Genomic DNA, 16739 nt, shown 5'->3' with positions numbered 1-16739 from the left:
AAGAAAGAGAACGGGAAAGGGAGAGGGTAAGAAAAGAGAAAGGGAAAGAGAAGGGAAGGGAAAGAATAGGAGAAGAGAAAGAAAAGGAAAGAGAAAGGGCAAGAGAAGGGAAAGAGAAGAGAAAGGAAAGAATGGGAAAGAGAAAGGGAAAGAGAAGGGATGGGAAGAGAAGAGAAAGGGAAAGTGAAGAGAATAGGAAAGAGAAAGAAAGAGAACGGGAAAGGGAGAGGGTAAGAAAAGAGAAAGGGAAAGAGAAGGGAAGGGAAGGGAAAGAATAGGAGAAGAGAAAGAAAAGGAAAGAGAAAGGGCAAGAGAAGAGAAAGAGAATAGAAGGGAAAGAATGGGAAGAGAAAATGAAATAGAAGGGAAAGGGAAAGTAAAGAGAAAGGGAAGAGAAGGGAAGGGAAAAGAAGAGAAAGAGAAAGTTGTTATACTTGCCAAAATCTCCTGTGCTCCTCCATGTTTTCCTTCTGCGCATGTGCAGGGAGCAAAAAACCCCACCAAAATTTCACCCATGCGTCCGCCGTACAAGGGTTTGCTGCCTGCCACTGCCGAGATGGGATTGTGGGAAACGGGGTGTGGAGAATCAATGTCGTTACACTTCCAGGAAGTATAAAGGAAAAGCATTTGGGGAAATGGGGTGTGGAGAATCAAAGTTATTATACTTCCAGGAAGTATAAAGGAAAAGGAACGTGGGGAATGTGGTGTGGAGATTCAACATTGTTAAACATTCAGGCAGTACAAAGAGAAAGGATCGTGAGGAATGGGGTGTGGAGAGTCAACATTATACTTCCAGACAGTAGAAAGGCAAAAGGATCCTGGGAAATGGGGTGTGGAGAGTCAACGTTGTTCTACTTCCAGGCAATATAAAGGCAAAGATATAAAGGCAAAGACTCCCTCCTCTCTCTGCTTTTCTCTCTCCCTCTCTTCTCTCTCTTCCCTCTTTTTCTCTCTCTCCTCCCCTCTCTGCTTTTCTCCTCTTTCTCTTCTCACTCTTCTTTCCCTCTCTCCCTCTTCTCTCCTTCTCTCTCTTCTCTCCATCCATCCCTCTTTTCCGTCCCTCTCTCTCCCTCCTCTCTCTGCTTTTCTCTCTCCCTCTCTTCTCTCTCTTCCCTCTTTTTCTCTCTCTCCTCCCCTCTCTGCTTCTCTCCTCTTTCTCTTCTCACTCTTCTTTCCCTCTCTCCCTCTTCTCTCCTTCTCTCTCTTCTCTCCATCCATCCCTCTTTTCCGTCCCTCTCTCTCCCTCCTCTCTCTGCTTTTCTCTCTCCCTCTCTTCTCTCTCTTCCCTCTTTTTCTCTCTCTCCTCCCCTCTCTGCTTTTCTCCTCTTTCTCTTCTCACTCTTCTTTCCCTCTCTCCCTCTTCTCTCCTTCTCTCTCTTCTCTCCATCCATCCCTCTTTTCCGTCCCTCTCTCTCCCTCCTCTCTCTGCTTTTCTCTCTCCCTCTCTTCTCTCTCTTCCCTCTTTTTCTCTCTCTCCTCCCCTCTCTGCTTCTCTCCTCTTTCTCTTCTCACTCTTCTTTCCCTCTCTCCCTCTTCTCTCCTTCTCTCTCTTCTCTCCATCCATCCCTCTTTTCCGTCCCTCTCTCTCCCTCCTCTCTCTGCTTTTCTCTCTCCCTCTCTTCTCTCTCTTTTCCCTCTTTTTCTCTCTCCTCCCCTCTCTGCTTCTCTCCTCTTTCTCTTCTCACTCTTCTTTCCCTCTCTCCCTCTTCTCTCCTTCTCTCTCTTCTCTCCATCCATCCCTCTTTTCCGTCCCTCTCTCTCCCTCCTCTCTCTGCTTTTCTCTCTCCCTCTCTTCTCTCTCTTCCCTCTTTTTCTCTCTCTCCTCCCCTCTCTGCTTTTCTCCTCTTTCTCTTCTCACTCTTCTTTCCCTCTCTCCCTCTTCTCTCCTTCTCTCTCTTCTCTCCATCCATCCCTCTTTTCCGTCCCTCTCTCTCCCTCCTCTCTCTGCTTTTCTCTCTCCCTCTCTTCTCTCTCTTTTCCCTCTTTTTCTCTCTCCTCCCCTCTCTGCTTCTCTCCTCTTTCTCTTCTCACTCTTCTTTCCCTCTCTCCCTCTTCTCTCCTTCTCTCTCTCTCCTCTCTTCATCCATCCCTCTTTCCCCCCCTCTCTCCTCTCCTTCTTGCTCTGCTTTATCACTCCCTCCTCTCTTTCCCTTCTTTTTCTCTCTCCCTCTCTTCCTCTTCCTCTCTGCCTGGAAGTAGAACAATGTTGATTCTCCACACCCCGTTTCCCATGATCCTTTCCCAAACTCTACTTTGGCAATTCTGTATAAAAATTGAGGCTTGTTGCCTCGGCAGGACAGAGGTCCATCCTGGCTAATCATTGACCAGCAATTCAAGGCCGGGCTTGCTCGGCCTCCCTTAAGCCAACAATCGTGGTTGTGTCCACAAACAGTGACGGGAAAGCAGCGGCCGAAGTCCAGCAAAGAAGCATCGACAAAGTAGACGGTGATTTGGTGGATGAAGATGGCGGACAAGAAGCTTCTGCTCCTCTCGGCCCTGCTCCTCTTGGCTTTGGCGGCGGAGATCGCGGTCGCCCAGCCGGTGGGTTTGGATGGAAGGAAGGGAGGGAGGAAGGAAAGAAAGGGGAAGGAAGGAAGGGGAAGGAAAAGGAAGGATGGAAGGGAGGAAGGAAGGAAGGAAAGGATGGGAGGGAGGGAGAAAGGATGGGAGGGAGGCAAGGAAGAAAGAGGAAGGAAGGAAGGAAGAAATGGAAGGGAGGGAGAGAGGAAGGGAGGGAGGGTTGGAGGAAAGGAGAAAGAAAGGATGAAAGGAAGGAAGTGGAAGAAAAGAAAGAAAGAGGAAGGAAGGAAGAAATGGAAGGGAGGGAGGGAGGAAAGAAAGGGGAAGGAATGAAGGGGAAGGAAGGATGGAAGGGAGGAAGGAAAGGAAGGAAGAGAGGGAGAAAGGATGGGAGAAAGGCAAGGAAGAAAGAGGAAGGAAGGAAGGAAGAAATGGAAGGGAGGGAGAGAGAGAGGAAGGAAGGGAGGGAGGGTTGGAGGAAAGGAGAAAGGAAGGATGCAAGGAAGGAAGAGGAAGAAAAGAAAGAAGAAGGAAGGAAGAAATGGAAGGAAGGAAGGGAGAGAGGAAGGAAGGGAGAAAGGAAGGGTGGGAGAGATGGAGGAAAGGAGAAAGGAAGAATGCAAGGAAGGAAGAGGAAGAAAAGAAAGAAGAAGGAAGGAAGAAATGGAAGGAAGGAAGGGAGAGAGGAAGGAAGGGAGGGAGGAAGGAAGGGTGGGAGAGATGGAGGAAAGGAGAAAGGAAGAATGCAAGGAAGGAAGAGGAAGAAAAGAAAGAAGAAGGAAGGAAGAAATGGAAGGAAGAAAGGGAAGGAGGAAGGAAGGGTGGGAGAGATGGAGGAAAGGAGAAAGGAAGGATGTAAGGAAGAAAGAGGAAGGAAGGAAGAAATGGAAGGGAGGCAGGAAAGGAGAGAGGAAGGAAGGGGGGAGGGTGGGTTGGAGAAAAGGAGAAAGGAAGGATGAAAGGAAGGAAGAGGAAGGAAAGAAAGAGGAAGGAAGGAAGAGAGGAAGGGAGGGAGGAACGAAAGAAAGAAATAGGAAGGAAGGATAGAATGAAACAGGGAGGAAGAAAGGAATAAATGGAAGGGTGGAAGGAAGAGAGAGGAGGCAAGGAAGGAAAAATAAGGAAAGGGGAAGAAAGGGGAATGAAAAAGAAGATAAGGAAAGAAGGAAGTGAGGAAGGAAGGAAGGAAGGAAAAATAAGGAAAGGGGAGGAAGAAGAAAGGAGAAAAGAGGGAAAGAAAAAGGGGAAGAAAGGAGAATGAAGAGGAGGAGGAGAAGGGTGGGAGGAGGAGGAGGAAGAAGAGGAGGAGGAGGAAGAAGGGAGGAAGAAGAGGAGATAAGGGAGGAAGAGAAAAAGGAGAAGAGAAGAGGGGGAAGAGAAGTAGGGGGAAAAGAGGAGGAGGAAGAGGAGGAGGTAAGGGGGGAGGAGCAAGGCGACTGGGGGTCCTCGCTCCCCTCTCAGCCGGATCGCAGGTGTTTCGTGACCCGACTAGATCACCCCATCAGGGCGAGGAGACGAGGGAGGCCGTTGTCTTCTGGGCTCCGTTCGCCTCAGCCCGAAGCCACGATGGGAATTGTAGTCCTCCAGCCGGATTGTGGGGAAGACCCTGCTTCGACTCGGTCTCTCCAGCTGTCCGCTGAGTGAGACGTCCCCCCCCCCCCTTTGCTTTCCAGCTCCGAGATCGAATCCGGGGACTGTACCGTAGTCGCTGCACTAACCGTTACGGATGTTCTCCGCCATCGCGAACCTAAAAGTAAGAAGACGGTGCGGAAGGTGGCCAGATCCTGCCGATGAAGCTGTGCGGAATCGAGGGCCTCTGCAATAGGGATCGGACTGTATAACCTCTGAGGTCCCGTCGTCCCCACCAATTCCGAAAGCACGAGGCGTCTGGAGGGATCGAAAGGGAGGGAGGGAAACGAGAGGATGGAGGAAGAGAGAGAGAGGGGGGAAGAAGGAAAGAAAGAAAGAGAGAGAGAGAGAGAGTGGGGGATAGAAGGAGAGGGAGGGAGAATATAAATTCAATTCATAAAGGAAGGAAGGAAGGAAGGAAGGAAGAAGGAAAGAAAGAGGGGAGGGAGGAAAGGAAGAGGGAGGAAAGGAAGAAAGAAAAAAGAAAGGAAGAAAAGAAAGAGAGAGAGAGAGAGAGAAAGTGGGGGAGAGAAGGAGAGAGAGGGAGAGGGAGGGGGAGGGAGAATATAAATTCAATTCATAAAGGAAGGAAGAAAGAAAGGAAGAAGGAAAGAAAGCGGGAGGGAGGGAAAGGAAGAGGGAGGAAAGGAAGAAAGAAAAAAGAAAGAAAGAAAAAAGAAAAGAAAGAAAGAAAGAGAGAGAGTGGGGGAGAGAAGGAGAGAGAGGGAGAGGGAGGGAGAATATAAATTCAATTCATAAAGAAGGAAGGAAGGAAGGAAGAAGGAAAGAAAGAGGGAGGGAGGGAGGGAAAGGAAGAGGGAGGAAAGGAAGAGGGAGGAAAGGAAGAAAGAAAAAAGGAAAAAAAGAAAGAGAGAGAGAGAGAGGGGGGGGAGAGAAGGAGAGAGAGGGAGAGGGAGGGAGAATATAAATTCAATTCATAAGGAAGGAAGGAGGGAGGAAGGAAGGAAGGAAGGAAGGAAGAGGGAGGAAAGGAAGGAAGAAGGGGGGGGTGTCGTCATTAAGGAGACAGGAGGCAAGCGTGGCATCACCAGGGAAGGCCATCCTCTCCTTGAAGCCCTTTTTCTTGTCATCCATCATCTCACTGGGCATCAGAGAATACAGAATCTCACTGGCTAGTATAAAGCATGGGAGGGCCTCATCTTTGCCTTTTAAAATAAATGAATCCCCCCCCCCCCCAGTCTGGGCCCAAATTCCCAGTTCCAACGGGATCCCTCGCCTTCCGAAGCCCCATCTCCTTGAGGGTGGGTCACAGAAGACAAAAACACAACCTTCGTGCCTTCCGTGCAAACTCCTGGTAGACCTGTAGTTTCCATCTGAGGTGGTCCTCAAACTCTACTCCTTCCTTAATACAGAAGAATGACGCACTGAACGACGCGCTGCTGATATCTGCCTTCGATAAATTCCCCTACTTTTGCGCCCCCTTTTCAGGTACATGCTCAGGTTCTGACTGAATCTATCTATCTATCTATCTATCTATCTATCTATCTATCTATCTATTTATCTATCTATCATCTATCTATTTATCTATCTCTCTATCTATCTCTCTATCTCTATCTATCTATCTCTCTATCTCTATCTATCTATCTATCTATCTATTTATCTATCTATCTATCATCTATCTATTTATCTATCTCTCTATCTATCTCTCTATCTCTATCTATCTATCTATCTCTCTATCTCTATCTATCTATCTATCTCTCTATCTCTATCTATCTCTCTATCTCTCTATCTCTATCTATCTATCCTCTCTCTCTATCTCTCTCTCTCTCTCTCTCTCTCTCTATCTCTATCTATCTATCTGTCTATCTATCTCTATCTATCTATCTATCTATCATCCATCCATCCATCCATCCATCCATCCATCCATCCATCCATCCATCTATCTATCTATCTGTGTTTCTATCTAATACAGTATATCTGTCTGTCTGTCTGTCTGTCTATCTATCTATCTCTATCTATCTCTATCTATCTATCTATCTATCTATCTATCTATCTATCTATCTATCATCTATCCATCCATCCATCCATCCATCCATCCATCCATCCATCTATCTATCTATCTGTGTTTCTATCTAATACAGTATATCTGTCTGTCTGTCTGTCTGTCTATCTATCTGTTTCTATCTAATACAGTATATCTGTCTGTCTGTCTGTCTGTCTATATCTATCTATCTATCTATCTATCTATCTATCTATCTATCTATCTATCTATCTATCTATCTGTTTCTATCTAATACAGTATATCTATCTGTCTGTCTGTCTGTCTGTCTGTCTACCTACCTACCTACCTACCTACCTACCTTACCTACCTTCCTTCCTTCCTACCTACCTACCAACCTATCGACTATCATCTATCCTTCTATCTTTCTGTCTGTCTATCTGTCTGTCCATCCATCCATCTGTCCCTCCCTCCGTCCATCCATCCATTTATTCATCTAACCATCTGTCTATCTATCCATCTATCTATCTTTTCATTATTTAATATCTATCTATATTTATCCCTTCATCTCACCATCATCCATTTCTATTTCTCTATCTGTTACAGCTTTCCACTACGCCCAATGCGCCCAAGGATGGCGAAGGCCACGGATTGATTTGACAGGCGTCAATCACGGTGTGCCAGTAAGTCAAAAAGCTGAAGACCTGTTGATGGGTCGCATAAAATTGGTAATTTTACTCCAGGTTGCAACAGAAAAGTAAAACATTTGGTAACACGAATATTTTTTTAAAATGGAGGAAAAACAGAAGGTGCAGAGAAAGAAGAAAAAGAAAGAAAAATCTAAATCAATAGATCAATTTAAAAAAACCAATAAACCAGCAAATCAATATATCAGCAAATGAGAAACCTGTAAAAGAATCTATCAGTAAATCAATAAATCAATAAAAAATCAATAAACCAGCAAATCAAAATCTGTAAAACTAGGAAGGAAATAGAAAAGAATGAAAATGAGACTATGGATTTCCCGATGTATCGACTTATTGATATGTATAAATTTGCACATTTATCGATTTGCCAATTTATTGATATATCGATTTATTTGCTGTTTTAATTCATTCATTTATTGATTTGATTTACTTTTATTCAGATTTATTAATTTGCTGATTTATGGATTTATTGGTTTATTGATATACTGACGTATTCATTTGCTGGTTTATTGATTTTTTATTGATTTACTGATAGATTCTTTTACAGATTTTTGATTTGCTGGTTTATTGATTTGCTGGCTTATTTATTTTTTATTGATTTATTGATTTACTGACATTCATTTACAGATTTTTGATTTGCTGGTTTATTTATTTTTTATTAATATATTGATTTAATGATAGATTCTTTTACAGATTTTTCATCTGCTGGTTTATTGATTTGGTGATTTGATATACAGATGTATTCATTTGCTGGTTTCTTGATTTTTTATTGATTTATTGATTTACTGATATATTCCTTTAGAGATTTTTGATTTTCTGTCTTATTCATTTTTTATTGATTTATTGATTTACTGATATATTCATTTACAGATTGATTTTCTGATTAATTGATTTTCTGATTTATTGGTTTATTATTTATTGATCTACAGATTTATTGATTTGCTAAATGTAGTTATTCATTGGATAGTTTTTTATTTGTGCCTTTTTATTTATCTTATTGTTTTATTGATTGATTGGTTTGCTGATCTATCTAATACAGTGGAACCTCTACTTACGAACTTAAATTGTTCCGTGACCAGGTTCGTAAGTAGAAAAGTTTGTCAGAAGAGGCAATTTTTCCCATAGGAATCAATGTAAAAGTGAATAATGCATGCAAACTAATTAGGAGAATTGGTGGGCGAGAGGTTATTTTGGAATTGAGATCAGACAGAGAACGTAGCAGGAGGCAGGGGGCATTTTGAAGAGAGTTCGGGCAGAGAACATAGCAGGAGGCAGGGGGCATTTTGAAGAGAGTTCGGGCAAAGAACGTAGCAGGAGGCAGGGACATTTTGAAGAGAGTTTGGGCACAGAACGTAGCAGGAGGCAGGGGGCATTTTGAAGAGAGTTCGGGCAGAGAACGTAGAAGCAAGCAAGGGACATTTTAAAGAGAGATCAGGCAGATAACGTAGCAGGAGGCAGGGGGCATTTTGAAGAGAGTTCGGGCAGAGAACGTAGCAGCAAGCAAGGGGCATTTTGAAGAGAGAAACTCTCTTTTGATCCTCAGAGCCTACAAACTTAAAAGTGCTTGTTTTGGCTGCTGCTCACAGCAGCAGCTGCCGAGAGAGTACCAAGGGTTCATAAATTGAAAATGGTTCGTGAGAAGAGGCAAAAAACCCATGAACACCCGGTTCGTATCTCAAAAACTTCATAAAGCAGAGGTACCACTGTAATTGAGTCTGGATGCCAACTTTTTTCCCCCTTCCTTCTTCTGCAGGCTTCAAGCTGGAATCCACCTCTCATAATCGAGAGGACCCCTTTTCCCAGCAAACGTCACTCAACGGAGCAATTTCACAAATAAATAGTTGAAATGCTGAGTTTTCACTCGTTTCTTTTACAAACTTGGGTTTCAATGGACGTCCTTGCGATGCAGACCTTGCAGAAGAACCTGTTGAAATGCTGGGTTTCTCTTTCTTTCTTTCTTTCTTTCTTTCTTTCTTTCTCTCCTCTTTCTCTCTTTTTCTCCCTTTCTCTCTCTCTCTCTCTGTCTTTCTCATTCTCTCTCTGTCTCTCTCTCTCTTTCTGTCTCTGTCTTTCTCTCTTTCTGTCTCTCTTTCTCTTTCTGTCTTTCTCATTCTCTCTCTTTTTCTCTCTTTTTCTCTCTCTTTTTCTCTCTTTTTCTCTCTCTCTTTCTGTGTCTCTCTCTCTCTCTCTCTCTGTCTCTCTCTTTCTTTCTTTCTTTCTTTCTTTCTTTCTTTCTCTCTCTCTTTCTGTCTCTGTCTTTCTCTCTTTCTGTCTCTCTCTCTGTCTCTCTCTTTCTGTCTTTCTCATTCTTTCTCACTTTGTCTCTCTCTTTCTGTCTTTCTCATTCTCTCTCTTTCTCTCTCCCTCTCTCTCTGTCTCTCTCTTTCTCTCTCTCTCTCTCTTTCTCTCTCTGTCTCTCTCTCTGTCTTTCTCATTCTTTTTCTCTTTCTCTCTATGTCTCTCATTGTCTCTCTGTCTTTTTTTTTTCTCTCTCTCTCTGTCTCTCTCTCTCTCTGTCTCTCTCTCTCTCTTTCTTTCTCTCTCTCTCTCTCTTTCTGTTTTTTTCCCCACTGAATGGGAAATTTTCCATGGTCCCATCCCTGGATTACTCGTCGATCCAAGTTAATCCTTTTTTTGTAAGATGTCGGTTAATCTTTAACTATTGTCCAAGGCACCCTGGACTTGTCTTCCTCCTCCTCCTCTCCCTCCTTCTTCCTCGGCTTCTCCCCAGGAGATCGGTGGGTCGATCTTCAGAATGGAATCCAGCGATTGTGGTTCTGGGTTGCCACCATCGTCATTCTGGGTTTGGCCGAGCTGTCGGATGGAGAAGGAGGAGGAGTGGAGGAATCCAGGCAGATGGAGGTCGGTCCAATCTGGGGTGGGGTGGGAATGGAAGAGAAAGAAAGAGAGGGGGGGACAGAAAGAAAGAAAGGAAGGAAGGGGGAGGGAGGGAGGGAGGGAAGGAAGGAAGAAAAAGAAAGTGGGATGACCTCACCTGGAAAGAAGGAAGGAAATAAAAAGAGAGGAATGAAGGGGAGAGAAAGGAAAGAAAGAAAGAGGGTGGGAGGGAGGGAGGGAGGAAAGAAGGAAATAAAAAGAGGAATGAAGGGGAGAGAAAGGAAGGAATGAAAGAAAGAAAGAGGGTGGGAGGGAGGAAGGAAGGAAATAAAAAGAGGAATGAAGAGGAGAGAAAGGAAGGAATGAAAGAAAGAAAGAAAGAAAGAAAGAAGGTGGGAGGAAATAAAAAGAGGAATGAAGGGGAGAGAAGGGAAGGAATGAAAGAAAGAAAAAAGGAGGGTGGGAGGGAGGAAGGAAGGAAATAAAAAGAGGAATGAAGGGGAGAGAGGAACGAATGAAAGAAAGAAAGAAAGAAAGAAAGAGGGTGGAAGGGAGGGAGGGAAGAAGGAAATAAAAAGAGGAATGAAGAGGAGAGAAAGAAAGAAAAAAGGAGGGTAGGAGGGAGGAAGGAAGGAAATAAAAATAGGAATGAAGAGGAGAGAAAGGAAGGAATGAAAGAAAGAAAGAAAGAAGGTGGGAGGGATAGAGGGAGGAAATAAAAATAGGAATGAAGGGGAGAGAAAGGAAGGAACAAAAGAAAGAAAGAAGGTGGGTGGGAGGGAGGGAGGGAGGGAGGAAATAAGAAGAGGAATGAAGGGGAGAGAAAGGAAGGAATGAAAGAAAGAAAGAAAGAAAGAAAGAAGGTGGGAGGGAGGGAGGAAATAAGAAGAGGAATGAAGGGGAGAGAAAGGAAGGAATGAAAGAAAGAAAGAGGGTGGGAGGAAGGAAGGAAATAAAAAGAGGAATGAAGGGGAGAGAAAGGAAGGAATGAAAGAAAGAAAGGGTGGGAGGGAGGGAGGGAGGAAATAAAAAGAGGAATGAAGGGGAGGGAAAGGAAGGAATGAAAGAAAGAAAGAAAGAAAGAGGGTGGGAGGGAGGGAGGAAGGAACGAAATAAAAAGAGGAATGAAGAGGAGAGAAAGGAAGGAAGGAAAGAAAGAAAGAAAGAAAGAAGGTGGGAGGGAGGGTGGAAATAAAAAGAGGAATGAAGGGGAGAGAAGGGAAGGAATGAAAGAAATAAAAAAGGAGGGTGGGAGGGAGGGAGGGACGAAATAAAAAGAGGAATGAAAGGGAGAGAAAGGAAAGAAAGAAAGAAAGAAAGAAAGAAAGAGGGAGGGAGGGAGGAAATAAAAAGAGGAATGAAGGGGAGAGAAAAGAAGGAATGAAGAAAAGAAAGGAGGGTGGGAGGGAGGGAGGAAGGAAGGAAATAAAAAGAGGAATGAAGGGGAGAGAAAGGAAGGAATGAAAGAAAGAAAGAAGGAGAGAGGAAGGAAGAATGTCAGATGGAGAAGAGGGAATAGAGGAATCCAGGGAGATGGAGGTGGGTACAATCTGGAAGAAGAGAGAAATGAAGAAAGAAAAAGAAAGGAAGAAAGAAAGAGGTAGGAAGGAAGGAAAGAAGGAAGGAAGGAATGAAGGAAGGAAAGAAGGAAGCCCGGGTGGTGCAGCGGGTAGAGTGCTGTACTGCAGGCCACTGAAGCTGACTGTGGATCTGCAGGTCAGAGGTTCAAATCTCATCACCGGCTCAAGGTTGACTCAGCCTTCCATCCTTCCGAGGTGGGTCAAGTGAGGACCCGGATTGTGGGGGCCATAGGCTGGCTCTGTTAAAAATGGCTATTGCTAACATGTTGGAAGCCACCCCGAGTCTAAGGAGAAGGGCGGCATAAAAATCGAATAAATAAATAAAATAAAGGAAAAGGGGTGGAAGAAGAGAGAATGAAAGAAAGAGGAAGGAAAGAAGAAAAAAGAGGATGGAAAGAGAGAGAAAGAAAGAAAGAGGAAGGAAGGAAGGAAGGAAGGAAAAAGGATTGAAGAAGAGAGAGCAAAGAAAGGAAGAAGAAAAGAAAAAGAATGGAAGAGAGAAAGAAAAAGGAAGGAAGGAAGGAAAAAGAGGGCGGAAGAAGAGAGAAAGAAAGAAAAAGAAAAAAAGGATTCTGTAAAAGTCCATCTCTCGAGCACGGGGGTCAGAGTAGATGGCCTCCGAGGATATGCGACATCTTCCACAACGTGTAGACTTCAACTCCCAGAATTCCCGAGCTAGCATATCATTATACTTCCAGGGAGTCAAAAGGCAAAGGATGGTGGGAAATGGGGTGTGGGGATTCAACATTGTTATACTTCCAGGCCCTATCAACCATCCCGCACAGTCGCCATGGCGACGGTAGCCCAGCAACCATCCGCATTCCCCGGACGACTGAGTACCAGCGCAAACGATGGAGGCCTTACCGCCTGGGCAGCCTGTCAGTGCTGAGCCGAGGCCTGATGAAGACAGCGGTGAGTGGAGTGGGCAGGGCTTTTGGGGGAGGGGGAGGAGCCAAAGGCAAAGCTCCTCCCACCGACCTCGAGGACGGAGTTTCCGCCATACAGGGCGGGGCTTTTGTGCATGGAAGGGGCATCGGGGATGGGGTCCAATGACCCAACTAGAGGAGGAGGAGGAGAAAGGAGGGAGGGAAGGAAGGAAGGAAGGAAGGAGAAAGAGAGGATGTAAGAAGTGAGAGAGAGAAAGAAAGGGGAAGGAAGGAAAAAGACAAGATGGAGAAGAAAGAAAGAAAGGGGAAGGAAAGAAGGAAGAAATGAAGGAAGGAAGATAAAAGAGGATGGAGGAAAAAAGAGAGAGAAAGAAAGAACAAGGAAGGAAGGAAAAAGACAGGATGGAGGGAGAGAGAGAGAAAGAAAGAACGACAAAAAGAAAGGGGAAGGAAGGAAAAAGAGAGGCTGGAAGAACAGAGAGAGAGAGGAAGAAAGGAAGGAAAGAGGAGGAAGGATGGAAAGAAGGAAAAAGGGAGCAACAATGGAGAGAGAAAGAGGAAGGAAGAGAAAGAATGATGAAGGAATGAAAGAAGGAAGAAAGGAAGGAAGGAAAGAATGAAAGGAAAGAGAGAGAGAGAGACCCAACTAGGTAACTTCATCAGTTCTATCATGGAGTGAGGTTTGCAGAAAGGAGTAGGAGTAGAGTAAGAGTAGGAGTAGTAAAAGTGGGAATAGGAGTAGGAATAGCAGCAGAGTGGGAGGAGTGGGTGTAGGAATAGTAGGAGTAGCAGTAGGAGTAGAAGGAGTGGGTATAGGAATAGTAGGAGTAGGAATAGTAGTAGTAGTAGTAGGAGTAGGAGTAGCAGGAGTAGGAGTAGCTGTAGGAGTAGAAGGAGTGGGAGTAGAGGAGTAGGAATAGTAGGAGTAGGAGTAGTAGCAGGACTACTACTACTAGTAGTAGTAGGAACAGTAGGATGAATGGCAGGAGTGGTAGGAGTAAGAGTAGAAGTAGGAGTAGGACAAAGTAGGAGTAATAGTAGGAATACGAGTAGGATGAGGAGAAAGAGGAGGAGGAAGAGGAGTGGAGGTGGGGGGTAGAGAGGAGGACAGGGGGGCTTCCTCGCTGCTCCCCAACCGACACTTCCCTTGAGATGTCTCCCAACCCAACTAGCCGATCCCCTCAGGGCTCCAAGGCCGAGGGATTTGCTCTTCTTTTCCACCCTCCCTCCTTTCCCTCCTCCCAGAGTCCCCACGGGAGAAGAGCGAGGAAGGCCCCTCCCTCCACGACAGGTGCGAGGAGCCCCGGACAACGGACCTGCCCACTTTCCCCGGTGCATTCTGGACTCCAAGGCCCTGACCCCCACACAACAGGCAAAGAGGTGAGAGCTTTCTTTTTTTCTTTTCTTTCTTTCTCTTCCTATCCTTCCTTTCTCTTTTTTCTTTCTTCCCTCCTTCTTTCCTTTCTCTTTCTATCCTTCCTTCCTGTCGCACTTTCCAACCGTCACTAAGTAAATCATTCGTAATAATAATAATTTAATCGGAAATAATTAATTAAGATCCCTTTTCCTCCCAGGGCTGCCGTAACTTGGACATTAATTAATGAATATTATAAATTATTACTTAATTAATAATGATTAAGTAATGATTTACTAATAATAAATCAATAATTCCTCCCTCTTTATTTATTTATTTCTCTTTCTATCCTTCCTTCCTGTTGCACTTTCCAACTGTCACTAAATCTAAGTAAATAATAATAATTTAATCGGAAATAATTAATTAAGATCCCTTTCCTCCCCCCCCCCAGGCTGCTGTAACTTGGATGACATTAATTAATGAATATTCTTAATTATTAATTAATAATGATTAAGTAATGATTTAATAATAATAAATCAATTAATTAATTAATCCAGTGATTTCCAACCTTTTTTGAACTGCGGCACATTTTTTACATTTACAAAAACCATGGGGCACATTGGGGGGGGGGGGGCTAAAAAACGTTTGGACCAAAAAATATCTCCCTCCCTTTTGCTCTATTTCTCTCTCCCTCTTTCTCTCCTCTTTTTTCTCCCTCTCTCCATCCCTTTTTTTGTCTCTTCCTTCTTTCCTTTTTTGCTCTTTCTCTCTCACTCCCTAGTTCCCTCTATGTCTTTCTCTCCCACCTTCCCTCCCATTGTTTCTCTCTCTCTCTTGCTTTCTCTCTCTCTCTTGCTCTCTCTCTTGCTTTCTTTCTCTTGTTCTCTTTCTCTCTTGCTTTCTTTCTCTCTCTCTCTTGCTTTTCTTTCTCTCTCTCTCTCTCTTGCTTTCTTTCTCTCTTGCTTTCTGTCTCTCTCTCTCTCTTGCTTGCTTTCTCTCTCGTTTTCTTTCTCTCTCTTGCTTTTTCTCTCTCTCTCTGAGCTTCGCGGCACACCTGACCATGTCTCGCGGCACACTAGTGTGCCACGGCACACTGGTTGAAAACACTGAATTAATCACTAATTCATTAATTACTAAATTAATGAATTAGGAAATATAAAGGCAAAGGATTGTGGGAAATGGGGTGTGGAGAATCAACGTTGTTCTACTTCGGGCAGAATGAAGGCAAAGGATTGTGGAAATGGAGTGTAGAGTGTCAACATTGCGAATATTACACAATCTATTCCTAGACCTATCCTGATTGTATTATTTGGAATTTTTTTCTCCCTCCCCGCTCCCCCTCCCAACAGCCTCTAAAAGCTTCTGAGCACTGGACTTAAGACGAGAGAGTGCGAAAACGCCACGTCGTAACTGTGGGTGTGTGTGCTTGCTGGATTGTGGGGGGGTCTCGACGTCCGTCCGTCCCCCCCCCCCGCGGCAGATTTGAACCCAAAGTCTGATGGGAGATTTCCTCCGCAATGGAAATATTTCATTAAATAAAGAGTTTGATCGCTTTAAGAGTGGTGACTTCATTTCCCAGAATTCCTCAGCCAGCGTCACTTCCTGGACTTCAACTCCCAGAATTAATTCTTTCCTTCGTTCCTTTTTTCCTTCTTTCTCTTTCTTTCCTTCCTTCCTTCTTTTCTTCCTTTCTTCTTTTCTTTCCTTCTGTCTCTTTCTTCACTTCCTTCCTTCATTCTTTCCTTCCTTCTCTTTCTTCACTTCCTTCCTTCCTTCTTTTCTTCCTTCCTTTCTTTCTTTCTGTCTCTTTCTTTACTTCCTTCATTCTTTCCTTCCTTCTTTCTCTTTCTTCACTTCCTTCCTTCATTCTTTTCTTCCATTCTTTTTCTTTCTTTCCTTCTCTTTCTTCACTTCCTTCTTTCTCTTTCCTCACTTCCTTCATTCTTTCCTTCCTTCCTTCTCTTTCTTCACTTACTTCCTTCATTCTTTTCCTTTCTTTTTCTTTCTTTCCTTCTGTCTCTATCTTCACCTCCTTCCTTCTTTCCTTTCTTCTTTCTTCACTTCCTTCCTTCTTTCTCTTTCTTCACTTACTTCCTTCATTCTTTTCTTCCTTTCTTTTTCTTTCTTTCCTTCTGTCTCTTTCTTCACTTCCTTCCTTCCTTCTTTCTCTTTCTTCACTTCCTTCATTCTTTCCTTCCTTCTTTCTCTTTCTTCACTTCCTTCCTTCATTCTTTTCTTCCTTTCTTCGCTTCCTTCCTTTCTCTTTCTTCACTTCCTTCTTTCCTTCCTTCCTTCTTTCACTTCCTTCATTCTTTCCTTCCTTCCTTCTCTTTCTTCACTTACTTCCTTCATTCTTTTCTTCCTTTCTTTTTCTTTCTTTCCTTCTGTCTCTTTCTTCACTTCCTTCCTTCCTTCTTTCCTTCCTTCTTTCTCTTTCTTCACTTCCTTCATTCTTTCCTTCCTTCCTTCTTCCTTTCTCTTTCTTCACTTCCTTCATTCTTTTCTTCCTTTCTTTTTCTTTCTTTCCTTCTGTCTCTTTCTTCACTTCCTTCCTTCTCTTTCTTCACTTTTCTTCCTTTCTTTTTCTTTCTTTCCTTCTGTCTCTTTCTATCCTTCCTTCCTATTTCTTTCTTTCTTTATTCTCTTCGTTCCTTCTTTCTTTCTTTCTTCCCTTCCTTCCGTCTCTTTCTTTTCTTTCTTTCTTTGCCTTTCTATCCTGCCTTCCTCTTTCTTTCCTTCCTTCCTTCTTTCTTATTTTCTTTCTTCCTTTCCATCTTTCTTTTTTGTTTCTTTCTTCCCTTCCTTCCTTTTTCTTTCTTCCTTTTCCCTTTCCTTCCTTCTTTGTTTCTTTCTTTTTCCCTTTCCATCTTTCCTTCCTTCCTCCCCACCCGAAAAGAAAGGAAAGAGAGGAAAGGAAGGAAGGAAAGAAAGAAAGATAGATATAGAGACAGTCAGAGCGATCGTAAATGATAGATATAAATAGAGAAATAGGTATATAGAGAAAAATAGAGATAAAATGAGAAAGAAAGAAAGAAATAGGTGATAGAAAGAGAGAGAAAGAAACGGAGGGAAGGATAGAAAGAAGGAAGTGAAGAAAGGAAGGATAGAAAGAGAAAGAGAGCAAGTGAGAGATTGATGATAAATGATAGAAAGAAAGGGAGTGAGAAAGAAAGGTTAGAGAGAGAGAGAGAGACAGAAAAAGAAAGAAAGGAAAGAAGGAAAGATTGATGATAAATGATAAGAGACCTAGAAAGAAAGAGACGA

General features: G+C 43.6%; 1 protein-coding gene across 1 annotated transcript; it reads left to right on the top strand.

The window, feature by feature from the left end:
• Positions 1-9067: 9067 nt before the first annotated feature.
• Positions 9068-16681, top strand: LOC139175847 (NADH-ubiquinone oxidoreductase chain 2-like). Its single transcript, XM_070767166.1, has 3 exons — positions 9068-9678; positions 11997-13501; positions 14825-16681. The coding sequence occupies exon 3, from the start codon at positions 14974-14976 to the stop codon at positions 16456-16458; it is 1485 nt and encodes a 494-aa protein (XP_070623267.1). The 5' UTR covers positions 9068-9678; positions 11997-13501; positions 14825-14973; the 3' UTR covers positions 16459-16681.
• Positions 16682-16739: the final 58 nt, after the last annotated feature.

This window comes from Erythrolamprus reginae, chromosome Z (assembly GCF_031021105.1).
Source record: "Erythrolamprus reginae isolate rEryReg1 chromosome Z, rEryReg1.hap1, whole genome shotgun sequence".
In the NCBI taxonomy this organism is placed as follows: domain Eukaryota; kingdom Metazoa; phylum Chordata; class Lepidosauria; order Squamata; family Dipsadidae; genus Erythrolamprus; species Erythrolamprus reginae.
This window is presented reverse-complemented; position numbering and strand designations above follow the sequence as displayed.

Bases quoted from the DNA above. Each gene is read 5' to 3' on its own strand.
- LOC139175847 (XM_070767166.1), top strand. From the start codon at position 14,974: ATGGGAGATTTCCTCCGCAATGGAAATATTTCATTAAATAAAGAGTTT.